This window comes from Sciurus vulgaris (assembly GCF_902686455.1).
Source record: "Sciurus vulgaris genome assembly, chromosome: 7".
NCBI classification, from domain to species: domain Eukaryota; kingdom Metazoa; phylum Chordata; class Mammalia; order Rodentia; family Sciuridae; genus Sciurus; species Sciurus vulgaris.
Genome location: NC_136467.1, coordinates 132,380,435 through 132,394,230, shown reverse-complemented (window position 1 = coordinate 132,394,230; position 13,796 = coordinate 132,380,435). Strand labels below are relative to the sequence as shown.

At 41.5% G+C, this 13,796-nt stretch overlaps 1 protein-coding gene across 1 annotated transcript in view; it reads right to left on the bottom strand.

Annotated features, from left to right (window-relative positions):
* The window catches only part of DUSP22 (dual specificity phosphatase 22), a 67,805-nt gene that overhangs the window by 45,430 nt on the left and 8,579 nt on the right, over positions 1-13,796 (bottom strand). Inside the window, 1 exon segment of the mRNA XM_079147303.1 lies at positions 9,051-9,084. Within this exon segment, the coding sequence (XP_079003429.1) occupies positions 9,051-9,084 (34 nt within the window).

The window sequence follows — 13,796 nt, the reverse complement described above, 5'->3', positions numbered from 1 at the left end:
ACATCTATGTTCACTTCTAAGCAAAGGGAAAAATGGAACATATTCAGAAATTCCAAACAATTGTCTATCAGCTATCAATGGACTATTAAATTATTTGCATATGAAACTAAAGTGACACCAAAATTATATTCCCTCTAATACTCCTACCTGTAGAAAGACCAATGACCCGATCCTCTAAATTAAAACCCTCTGATAGTCTACAAAATGGGGGGCCAGCAAAAAAGGAGGGAAAGAAGTCAGCTTTCTTGAGCCCTTGGCCTGGTTAAGCTCTTCAAAAGATACAGGGTAAAAAGGAATCAAAAGGCAAATGCTTATTATTACATTTCTGGAGAACATTTCATGGCATGGGAAAATGCTCAGGTTATAATGTTTAAGCAGGAGAGAAAAATCAAGAATCAAATATAAATACAGTATACCAAATTTGTACTACCTCAACTGTAAAAACAAGTAAGGATAACACACACATGGTGAGTGAACTGATACACAGATTTACTAAGAGATGAAATTTACAAGTTTTTTTTCTTCTGTATAATGTGTGTGTATTCTGCACAAGTGGTTCTGAGAGTTCAAATGCCCCAAATTATTTGACTTGTTAGAAAGGCAGATCTTGGGATCCAGTTTAGTTCCAGGTCTATGGCAGAACAAAAGGATTTACATTTCAAACAAGTCTTGAGGATGGAACAGAAAGTAGAGACACTCCTCCAAATATTCAGCAAGGTAAGGAAAGAGTCTTTTAAAAGTAATAGTGCAATATTGTTTTATTTTAAGACTTTCTTCACTGCTCTATCTGAGCTTTGAATTTTCAATATGTACAGCAACTGTTTCTATCACAAGTGGGGACCTCAATTCTAACTCAATTCCAGCCAACTACTACAAGTTGGAATATTAGTCAGATTAGTGTTTTCTGTTTTGTTTTGTTTTTGTACTGGGGATTGAGCCCAAGGGCACTTAACCACTGAACAATTTCCCCAGCCCTTTTTAAAATATCTTATTAGAGACAGTGTCTCATTGAGTTGCTTAGGGCCTTGTTAAGTTCCTGAGGCTTGGCTTTGAACTTGTGATCCTTCTGCCTTAGCCTCCCCATTCACTGGGAATTACAGGTATATGCCACCACACCTGGCCAGATAGTTTTTAAATTAGTCAGTACTATATAGCTTGTATCTGGAAGGTTCCCCCCAATGGCCCATGTGTTAAAGGATGGTCCTCAGCTTGATACTACTGGAAGGTGATGGATATTTGGAAGGTGAACCCTAGTGGTCTGTTTTAGGTCTCTGGGGCTATGCCATTGAAAGGGGGGACTGGTAAGACACTAGGTTCTTCCCTCTCTTTAGTTTTCTTCCCCACCCTGCCATAAGGTTAGCAGCTTCCTGACCATGCACTCCCACCACAGTGTGTTACTTCACCATCGGTCCCCAAAAACTGGATCAACCAACCAAAACCGAAACTCCCAAAACAGTGAGCCAAAACAAACCTTTCCTATTTTGTAAGTTGATTGTCTATGGTATTTGTTACAGTAAGGGAAAGCTGACTAACACAGGCAGGAATAGGAATCCTTTAGGAACCCACAAGCAGCTGGCTCCGCACATATTAAAATGCATTTTCCCAATCACCATCAATATGTGTATTTTTAGACAAACAGTGGAACAAAATAAGATAAATTGGAGCTTCTGTAGCCATAGACACTGTAGTCAATAGGAACAGCCTGATGGAGCAGGCTCATGATGGTCTACCCCAGGGATCTCCCAGATTCCAATTCTTCCAGCACTTCAATCTTTATTTTTTTATTTTAATTTATTTTTGAATTTTTTACAGACTTCATTTTTGAATTCATTGTGCACAAATGGGGTACATGATTTCGTTCTAGTTGTACATGATGTAGATTCATACATTTGGTAATCACAGATGTACATAGGGTAATGATGGTCTCACGCCACCATTTTTCATACCCCCCGTCCTCTCATTCTCTCTGTATAATCTAAAGTGAATCTTAACAACGGTATTTGTTTAATTATATGATGGACCTACACATTTGTGGGTTCACATTCTGCAGATTCAACCAATATCACATAAAAAAATTTGAAAGAAATTGCATCTATACTGAACACACATAGACTTTTGTCATTATTCCCTAACAATACACAACAATCTGCCATAGGCGTTTATACTATATTAAGTGTTATAGGTAATCTAGAAATGATTTTTAAATATACAAGAGGATGTGTGTAGGTTATAAGCAAATACTATGGAATTTTTATATAAGGAATGTGAGCATCCACAAATTTGGGTATCCATGGGGGGATCCTGGAACTAATCCCTAGAAGATATGGAGTTGAAGACTATGCTTTTTTTCTTTTTTATAATAGGCTTTATGGAGATACAATTCTCATGTCATAAAAAATCCCACCCTTTTTAAAAATGTACAACTTAATGATTTTAGTACATTCAGAGTTGCGTAAACCAACACTATAATCTAAATCTCATAATCATAATAATCTCATAATCTAATATAATTTATAATAGATTAAGATTTTTAAATGGTGGGTTGGGGATAAAATTATACAGATGTGTCTCATTCCACTAAAACTAAATAAAAATATTATACAGATGTGAATATAGAGGCCCAATCATACCACACACAAACCATGTACTGCTGTTGACTCCAGAAAAAGGGAAGCAACTGGACGTAGGCCAGTGCAGCTCCATGCTGCCTGCTTTATCTTGCACAGTGCTGTTTGCACAGATGCACTACTTTAGGATTACCCTTTTCCACAGGCAGAGGGTCCATCCATGAACTTTGGAGTGGGATAAAGGGCTCATCAACACTACTAGAGGATAACGATGGACTTTCATTCTTTTTTTTCACATTTATTTTTTGACTGATTACATTACAAACATACACATTGCACATAAGAATAGGGTGCCACCTGATATTTTGATGTATGTACATATTGTAAACTATTTAAATCAGATTAAACCTATTACTCAAACATCTATCATTTTTTTATGGTGAAAACTTTCAATTCCTTTTTTCTAGTTTTTGAAAAGTACAATACATCATCTTAACCTATGGTCACCCTATGCGATAGCATATCAGAACTTCTTGCTCCTATCTAACTATAACTTAGTGCTCATTGACCAACATTTTCCCATGCCTCCTCCCAGGCTCTTGTCTTCTTATTGACATCAAATTCATTGATTGCTCGGGTGGCAGCCTACAGCCATAGGGTAGGCCATGAACACAGCTGTGAGGCTCAAAATGGAGTCATTAGCATGCACCAGCCTGCATAAGCAGAGGCATGTAGTGTTCCAGCCAGCCCTCCAACTAGGTCATCTGGGTTGTATCAGAATGTGGATTCTCAGGCCTATCTCAGATCTACTCTGAGATTAAAGTTTGCACTTTAATAAGAACCCCAGTTCCTGTGTGCCTTGCACACTGGCCTGGAGGGCCTGGAATGAGTGACCTTTGAGCTGCTGCAAATGGAGCCTTCCTCCCAACATGGAGTGTTAGTACTATTTCTAAAAACTACTCAGAGTCACTTGGAATCCAAAAAGCAAAACGTTCATAACCAACAGGAAAGGACAGAGGTTAGAATTTACATAGAAAAAAAACATAGAGGGATATTGGTCACAGTTGTCTCAGGATATAGGGTTATGAGAGTCTCATCTTTAATATGGCTCAATCATGTTTGGATTGGTTTGTTTGTTTTCCTGATTGGCCCACATTACTTTTATAATTAGGAAAAATAAAATTTAAAAAATACCATTCCCAAGTATAAATGTGTTAATGAGTAAAATGAACAACCAATTTATCACTGGTAATTGCTAACCACATTCTTTTCCTCTGACTGTCAATACCTCTCTAGGCCCTTGGACTCTTGCCTACTCCTGCCTCTGTTTACCTGGAGGCCTCCATGACTTCTGAAGAAACAAATGCCTCCTTTACAAAGAGTGAGCACTGAAATAGTGATGTCCACCAGTTCTGTCCTCTCTGGGTTATCTATTCTCCTCCCCATCTGGCACAGAAGGCCCCATGGATAACTGTGAGACTTACTGGGACATCAGGGGGCTTATCTGGAAGGCTCTGTACTTAAAAGAGCAAAGTGATAGCCACATGCTTCCTTAGGAAGGAGAATTAGAGCTCTTGTTCTTAGGTTGATAATGAAAGTGAGCAGGGGCAGCCTGTTCTAAGGTATAGGGAATACAGAGTGACCACGGGAAATGAGCTAGTCTGGGAAAAGAGAAGCAGAACCACCTTTGAATAAAATTAACTAAAGTATATTGGGGCATACATTAGAAATGATCCCTCTCACACACCTGCTAGAAAAAATGGATGAATGGTAGGAAAGAACGTCTTTGGCAGTGCCTTTTGGAGTACCTGGCACTCTACTTCAGGGACTGTAGGTTAGGAGGAGGAAGGTGAAGGGATATTTCTGTCTTAAGTAGAACCTGCCCCTTTTGCTCTCTGAGTCCAGGCCACATGCTGAATCATTTCCCAAACCATTGCCTTCCAATCGTTTTACATTCTACTTCCCAAGGAGAAATTAAATTAAAGCATCTAGAGTTATAAATTACAACTTTTTAGAGTTACAAAATTGGTATTGATAGGTTTGACTTTAAATCAGATACTTTCCAACCTGGGTTGGGATCTGAGATAGGGCAGTCAACCTGCTCCCATCTTGACCATACACTGGCTCTGATGCTTTCTAATGCTGACCTTGGGCACAGTTTTCTATGCCTCATTTCCTCATCTGTAAAGGAGGAACAATGGTAAAAAGCACCAACCTCAAAGGACTACTCTAAAGACTAAATGACAGAAAAATGCTTGGAACAGTGCCTGGTATGTAGTAAATATATGGTCATTATTATCAACTGCAAAGGGCTGGATGTGGTTTATGCCCCAAGAGTTCATGTGCTAGAAGCTTAGTCCCCAGTGCAGTGTTGCTACAATAAAGAGCAACACTTTAAGAGATGAAGCTTAGTAGAAGGTAGTTAGATCATGGGGACACTGCCCTCAGAGGGGCTTAATTCTGGCTTTGAAGAGTGAGTGAGTTCTCTCAAGAGCAAGATGTTATAAAGCGAGGTCTTCCCACATGCTTGGACCCTTTTCACATACCCAGTTTCCTTTCCAGTTTCTCTACCATGTTGTGAGAATGCTGGTGTCATCAATTAGTCCTCCAGAACTGTGAACTAAATATACCTTTTTTCTTTATGAAGTACCCAAGCTAAGTGCAGTGTCACATGCCTGTAAATCCAGCAACTTGGGAGGCTGAGGCAGGAGGACTGTTAAATTTGAGGTCAGCCTTAGCAATTTAGTGAGGCCCTAAGTGACTTATTACACCTGTCTAAAATAAAATAAAATAAAATATAAATAAAAAATAAAATAATAAAATAAAAATAAATAAAAGAGCTTGGGATGTGGCTCAGTGGGTATAGTCCCCAGTATGTATATACATAAATACATATATACGTAAATAAATAAAGTATCTAGTCCCAGTATTTTGTTATAGCAACAGAAAACACACCAATATGCATCAATATTATTATCCTAAGGCTATATCATGGGTCTCAATCTGTGTCACCTCTGAATGTTTTCAAATCCACATTTGCTGCAAAGACATTCAAGCCCAGGTTAAGCTGACAGTGGACTACCTCAGACTCACATGCAGTTGTTTGCCCACTCAACCTTGTCTGAACAACTAGGACCCATTATTTAGAACATTTATATCACCAGCAGACACAGAACTGAAGCACTGTGACCTCCAACATCAGCTCTATGCACATCACCACACACACACAGCAACTAGCTTGTTACCACTCTTACATATTTTTGTGGACATCGTCACACAATGAGGACTTTCTTTGTGTCAGCAGACATCTACATTTGCCTGTGCCAAGTTGTGAGGAAGCAGCGACCCCACCCACCACCCCAGGCAGGAGTAGCTCTTTCTTGCTGCCACTCCATGCCTTTCCTCCTGACATCTGGGCAGAACCGGTTGTGGAATAGGTCATTGTAACTGAGGGCTCCCAGAAAAGCATCCAAGACCTGGCTCTGGGAGTTGTGTTTGTGGTGGAAAATCACTAGGTGTTGGAAAACTGTGATTTACTGCAAAGTTGGAGAAAGAGAAGGAAAAAAGGAAGTTGCAGATAACATGTAGGGGATCCCAATAGAAGGACAGAGGATATTAAGGAAGGGAGGGAGGAAGGACAAGAGGAAGGAAGAAAGGGGAAGAGGGAGGGGAACAGAAGGTGGAAGAGAGGGAGATGGGACAGAAGAGAAGAGTGACCAGTTTTTTTTATACATTTTGATACTTCTTGTTTTATTACAATTACTTTATTTACAACTTAAAAGAAGGATAAGTGATTAAATGAGACACCATGTTAAAGCACAGATGACAACTGGGTTCACTTTCCTGGAGCAATAATGAGGCCATGTTTCCACTGGATTTCTACGCTGGCTCATTCACATGGCCCACCCGCCCAATACAGGTATAACAAGGTGTCCACACTTTATGAGCTCAAGATAGTGACAACCTGAGGTGTGTTACACTTCACAGATGGGGTGAAAACTTGCTTCACCAGGCACCAGACCCTGAGCCAACAGCATGACTGTATTGTTTGGCTGGGCCTCAACATGGCTCATAAGGCTGATATCACCATCCTCCTTGCCTACCCAGTTTGTGTAATTCATCTGTGGACATGTAACTGGCTGTGAGCAGAGGGGTACCTGGGATTCTAAAGCAGGCCATCTGACATCTCTCTCCACTCCGCAGGTCCCTTCCTGTTCCCTAACCATCCCTGAACTCTGAATATCCTTAGATGAGAACACTTGTCTGTATCCATATGGCCTGCTTTTGACAAGCATGCAAAATTAACAGTTTAATTCAGAGCACTATAGAGATGCAGCACTACTTTTCTTTCCTGCTTCTTGCCAGTGCACTGCACTATCATTCCTTTGTTTTATTTTTTTGAGGGACAGGGGATCTAACCAAGGGCTTCATATTCACTGGCAAGTGCTCTAACACTGAGCTGAACCATGCCCTTTATTCCTTTGCTTTAGATAAGCCCCAAGCCTGGTATTTAATAAGTATTTGGTGAATTACTGGTGAATATGACACAACCACATACTAATAAGATGACCTGCAAGCACTGGCAAAAGATCAAACATTTGAACAGGGAGAGGCTGTGGGCTGCTTAGAATGACTCTTCATAGGTGAAACCACAAAACAAGAATCCAAGAACTATAATAGAATCCAAGAACTAAATACTTATAATACTTACAGGTATAGATTTTAGTATAAAAAAGTTTCAAACATTTTCTTACTGCTGTGCATGGCATATCCTTCTAAGAGAAAACAGCATTCTATGAATCAGGTTAAAACTCTCATATACTTTTGACAGAAGTATTAAATTTGGTCCATATTTACTGAAAATTTCCATTTGCAAACATACCTAGCAACTTTAAGAACTTATACTAACTCTGTTCTCAAACCTAAAGATGGCCCCCATGAAAGCAGTTAATAATAGCTCACTAAATAACTCTCTAAAGATATCTGCTCAGTTAATGTATCCTGGCAGGCACTCAGCCTGCATACCACAAAGTATGCACTACTTTTTTAGAACTACTGAGGGCTGGGGAGATAGCTCGGTTGGTAGAGTGCTTGCCTTGCAAGCACTAAGGCCCTGAGTTCAATCTCCAGCACCGCAAAAAAAAAAAAAAAAAAAATACTACTGAGCTCACTAATTTAGGAACTCCAATACTATTTTTAACATGTTCTACTAGTACTTAGCAGCTGTCAGCTCCCTGTGCTCAAATCTCTTTGAGGCCAATTAGGGGCACTAGGGGCCTGCAGCAGGGTAAAAACGGAAATAAACATTATTCAGAGAAATCATAAAGACTGCACATCAATCTGAACCTGAACTCACAAATTTAAGCAGCAGTCAGAAAACAGGAGCAGTTTTGACTCTGCTTATGCTCTGGTTTGCCGGGGGAAGGAGGAGAACTGGCTTAATTGGATCAGATTTGGCTCCTTCCAACCCAAAACAGGTGAGGACTTGGCCTGATTTTCCTAAGTTCATCCATCTTATTAAGTACACCTCATTTCAGTGCTAAGAAACCAGTATTCTCACTTACCCAAACTCAATGTCATACAGCAGAAGGCCCAGTTCCCTCCCTAGAAGCCCACCATTTGCTTTGTTTGTGGATGAGTGAAAGTCAATCGTTGATTGCAAATCAATCAATCAACACCGAACAGTAAGGAATGAAATGCATGGGAGGTCAACACCAGTGAGAATAATCTGCCAGCAATGAAACTGCCACTCATGTTTCCCAGATGATTTTTTTTTTTAAATAGGCTTCTGAAATTTATTATCAATAGCTCGAAAATAAAAGTAACAAAGTACTTAAATAAGTTACATGGCTGCTAAGTGTGCCTGTTACTCACTGTCTTTTGATAATAATATTTCAGGAAGGGTAGAGTTAAGAGAAGGATTCAAGGTGAAGTTGCCATCTATGCAGACCCACACCATTCAGTGAGCCTTGGCCAAGGAGTCAGGATATGGGTGCAAATGATGGCTACTTAAAGAACAGGTCTGTGTAGAGACTGAGTTTACAACTTGCCTGCCAATCAGGCAATCTGAAAACGATCTTTTAAAAAGTGAACTCACTTTTGATGGAAACAACACAAGTGTCCATCAACAGATGAATAGAAAACAAAATGTGGTCTATCCACACAATGGAGTAAAGTGGGAAATTCTAACACTTGCTGTCATGTGTGTGGACTCAGGACATTACCCTCAGTGTAAGCCAGTCACAGGACAACTACTGCTTGATTTACACTGACAGGGGCTGGAGAGGTGGAATAGGGAATTCATGTTTAATGGGTGGAAAGTTTCAACTTGGGAAGAGGAGAAAGTTCTGGAAATGGAGAGTCATGATGGTTACGGAACCATGTGAGTGTGCTTAATGCCACTGACTGGCAGACGTAAAAATTGTTAAGATGGCAAATTTATGCTATATAGATTTTACCTCAGTAATTAAAAATATAACTCACCTTTGAAGTTGCCAATGTACAGGCCAGGCAGGATCTAGGAGAGAGACACAGGAAGTGAGTGTTGCAGGCCCCAAGAAGACAGTGTTGTGAAGAGGTAGAACCCTCACCTGTGCTGAGGCCCAGCATAGCCTGGTACCTCACCTGCCACACCCATTTCCCAGCATCTCCCCTGAGGGAGGGCACAGGGGACCCCACACTCTCTTCTCCAGGCTTCAGACTGCCCACAGCCATTAGGAAACCTGCTCAAAGGACCTGGAGATGGCTGCACATTTGTGCCCATCAGATCTCTAACCTTAAGGACCAAAATTGTATGCTGTCCTCCTTCGTGGGTTGGGGCATTCTGAGAATCCACCTCCTCTCCACCCTCCTGCTTACCTTTTCCCCCAATGCACTTCTTTGAAGGCCCTGGTAAATCCTGTATGCTGCTGCCCAAAGCCTTTACACATGCTGTGTTCACTGTCAAGCAGCTGTGAACTCACCCTGGGGAGGCCTGTCCTGCACCCCATGTCTGGTGGGGGGGACACTCCCTCAACACCCACAGTGGTCTGTGTCCCCCACTCAGTGATGCTGTGGTAGGGCATGTCAAGGCCTATCCCTCTGCTGCACTAGAAAGCCCCCTGAGTAGCAAATATACCCTGTCACTAACAGCTGCAGCCCCAGCTCCTGGACTATATGATTACCATTCAATAAAGAACTCATAACTGAATGAATAAACTAAATATACTTAGTCTGATAAGAATACACATTTGCTCAAAATTCTTATCTTGCCAGTCCTTTGCATGGACATTGCTCTGGAATCTAAACATATGTCCAGGACATCGCTGCTATGATGTACAAGTGTGTGAGGCTGGCTCGCTTTGCAGATGCCCAGATGCTCTGGCCACACCCTCCTGTCAGCACCCACCCACTATCAGCACAGGCCTCTCATGGTCCCTATTTTCGTCCACACCCACTGAGAAAGCCAAAAACAGGCTGAGGCCATGTTGTCACATGTGCTGAATTATCAGGTATCTTCCTGACTACTGGCTGCCTTGCTACAAATTCATGACATGGATCAAGTCACTGCAGGGGTTTCCTGTGGCACCTGGCAAAGCCACAAGGGTTAGCTTCTGTGCAGCTAGACTGAGAGGTCAGAGAACAAACCGACCAAACAAACACTTCTAGGAATGAAAACAAGACACTGTGAGTGATTACTCTGGAACAACAGGCAGAACCCAGAAGATACCTGGGCAGGGGGCAGAGTGGTCCTGGATGACTCAATACCCAGGGACACAAAATTAGCCAGAAGAGTGTCCCATGGGTCCTCGAGGTCAGTCATGTCCCTGACTGAGGTCACAGCTGAAGGCAGGCCAGGTTAGATCTGAAACGATATCTCAGAGGAAAACACCAGTTTCATTGCCAAGGAGCTAAACACTGACAGGTCTTTCTTGAAACAGTCTTAAGGATTCTCCTGGGAGGAAGGGTGGAGTAGATTTTTCAACACGCCTGCTTTAAAACATAAGAACAATGCAAGTACATCTTGGAGATGGACCAAGCTGATGTTCTCTGGCAGCTCTTGGTGATCTAGAGCTTTTCCACGTGTGACCTCCAATTCCCCAGGGACTCTCCTATCTTTATTAGGATGTGATATTAGATATTAAAGAGCATCACATGGCTCGTTTGGCTGATGATGACAAACTTTGACTAAACTTTAGTCAGGCTCCTTTGAGCCCTTTTCTCCACTAGACCTTGTCCTTGGCCCATGGAGTCCAGTGTGAGCAAATAATTCTGTTAATAAGCCAGTTTATGGAGAATCCCATGACCCATGACCTCCATCAAGCTCTTTTTCCTCCACCCTTGAAATCTGATCAGGTTTCTTTTAGAAATTTTCCATCCACTTCCTTGCCCTGCTGTATTGGGAATTGAGTTCAATCTCTCCCCCTGTTGCAATAGTCCTAAATAAACTCCTCCCTGCCATTAACAAGGGTCAGAATAATTTTTCTCTATAGATGTTTTGCAAATGGCTCCATCTTCTTGCAGTTGACAGTTATAAGCATGTTTGCATGTCCAATGTCACAGAATGCTATCACAATAGCCAGGGGGTCAAGTGTTTATTAGTTCCTGTTATGGCACTTGGGATACAGGTCTGACTTAAAGATACAAAGCCCTGTCCTCAAGGATCTTATCATTCAGAGAAGGTAGAGGTGACTTGGTCATTTTGGGATTACAGAGGACTTTCAGAAGGTAGTACCACTCAGGGGATCTCCTTCTCTCCTGAATGGGCCAGGAGAGAAGGAGAGACTGGTAGGGGAGCAGTGGAATAGCCTGAAGGAGGAAGTCTATACGTGAGGGAATGGCTGAACAGCAGGGAGGGTCAGTCACATGCTGTAGATACTGTGGCCATTGGACATTTTCAGGGTTCTAGCTTAAGTGTCATGAAATGAAATACCACTAAGAAGTTTAAGATGTGTGAAACTGTTAGAAAGAAGATCTTAAATGTTTTTACTTAATATATCTTAGAAATGTCATGCAAAAAAAAAAAAAAGAAGAAAGGTAAAACCATATGCATATTACATGCTTTTACTAACATGCTCACCTCTCTGCAAGGGATCCTGGGGGTCAGAGGTCTGGGAAGGTGATTTTTACATCTTTGTTTAAAATTATTCATAGTGTTTAGATGTTCTAATGATGTGGATGCATTACTTCAGTTTACTGGGTTTTTTTTTTTTTTTGTTTTTGTTTTTTTTTTTTGGTAGGCAAGAGGGATTCTTTGGGGAAAAGATTATGGCTCATTTTTGTTTTGTTTTTCTTCTTTGTACTTCTACTACCTTCTCCACTAAACATAACTAATGTATTTTAGATTATTTTTAAATAAAATATAAGAAGCCATGAGATTAGATCATCTCTGCACTCTAATGTTCTAGAGCCAACACTTTATAACTCATAAATCCAACCATTGGAACTCATCTCTAGTCCTCATCTTCAACTCCTGCTGGACTCTCTAAAACTGCTTATTATTTTCCCACTCCCATTATCAATTCCTCCTGCCCCTTGATTGTGCCACCTTCTTCCAGTCACCTAGACTAGGAAGCTTGAAGCTCCCCAGTCATCAGGACCCTCTGTCTTGCTTCTCAATTTCCCTCCAGTGGATGAAGAAGACCCTCACTGCCCTCTCTCTTCAGCCTAGATTCAGAACTCTAATTTATACTTGGGCTACAGCAATGACCATTGAACTTATTCTGTCACGTCGAATTAATTTTTGAAAGTCATATTCTTACTGAGTCATTTTCCAGATTGAAATGTTCAATGACAACCCCTCTGCTAAGAAAATAAAGGGCAAACATTTCAACTAAATATTTAACATGGTTTCAATAATACATCAGTCAGTTTTCCATCATCGTGACAAAATACCTGGGATAAATAACCTAAAAGGAGGGAAGATTTACTTTGGCTCATGGTTTCTGAGGTTTCAGTTCACTTGGCCCACACTGCTTTGGGCCTGTGGTGGCACAATACCTCATGGTGGGGAAAACTGGTAGAGGAGGACTCTTTATCTCATGGTGGCCAGGAAGGGAAAAGACAGAGAGAAAGGGGTCACGATTCCCAAATTCCCTTCTAAGACATGTCTGACTTCCCTCCACTAGAGCACTCCTCCTAAAGGTTCCACCACTTCCCAACAGCCCCACAGATGGCAACCATGCCTAACATGTAGGTATTTAAGATCCAAGCCATAAAACACAGGGTGGTTCCAAAACACCTCTGAAACTCCCCTTCTTTGCAATCTACAGCCAAGGCAGGAAATCCTCATTTTTCCCAATACCTTTGTCCCATCTTGCTCTTTCAACTTTTTTTTTTTGCTCCCAATATCTTCCCTAAACAGAGAAGAGGTCCTCACTATTTAGGGTCTCTCATCCCTTGGGTATGCTCAAAAAATTATGAAGTCTATAAAGTACACTTACTTTCTTTTATTGGTTTCTCAGGCTTTGAAGCCCTTTCCTGTTTGGTGAACCTTCCCACATTTCCTCAGCAAGCTTGGTGGGAAGCAAAGCCTCTTACTACAGAGGCTGCAAGTACAGGACACCTGCTCATATAGGACTTTGCAGCCTGGCATAGACACAGTCCATAAAAGACCTACTGAAAACCATAATCTGGGGACAACTCAGAGCATCCTGTGTGGCAGCAGCAGCAGTGGGCTGGTGGCATACTCAGCACCCAGTGTCTATAGCATGGGCATTTTGGGCAGCCCCAGAAATGCTCTCAACTGACCACTTATAGGATCTGCTCTAGGAAGGGCAGCCTCTATGTCTGCTTCTTCAGACTTCTTGGCCATCTGCCCTGTTCTACCTAAGGCAATTACATCTGGAACCTGATGTGGACTTTCAATCCAGAAAAATGGCACAAATGCAGAAAAGTAAGCCAAAACCTTGAGGCGAGTCACAAGCACAACATTGTCATTCCTGTCCTATCTTTGCTAACAAATGCATACCTGCCCTGCAAGGCACAGCTCAACTGGTACCCCAGGATCCTGGATATCACAAAGATAGGAGATTCCACCCTCCTCCGAACTTCACTCAAGTCTCGTTTAGCATTTACTTCTTTTCCTCAACAAATTTTTTGTTCCTCATTTAATACAGCACCTTTGCTCAACTTCTCAGCACTTCCCTTCTGAATTACTGCAACAGCCTCCTAGTGATCTCCTGGACCTGTCCTTCCAAAGGATTTCTCAAATCATCTCCATGGTGCAAAGTTGGTTGTTTGATTTCAGTT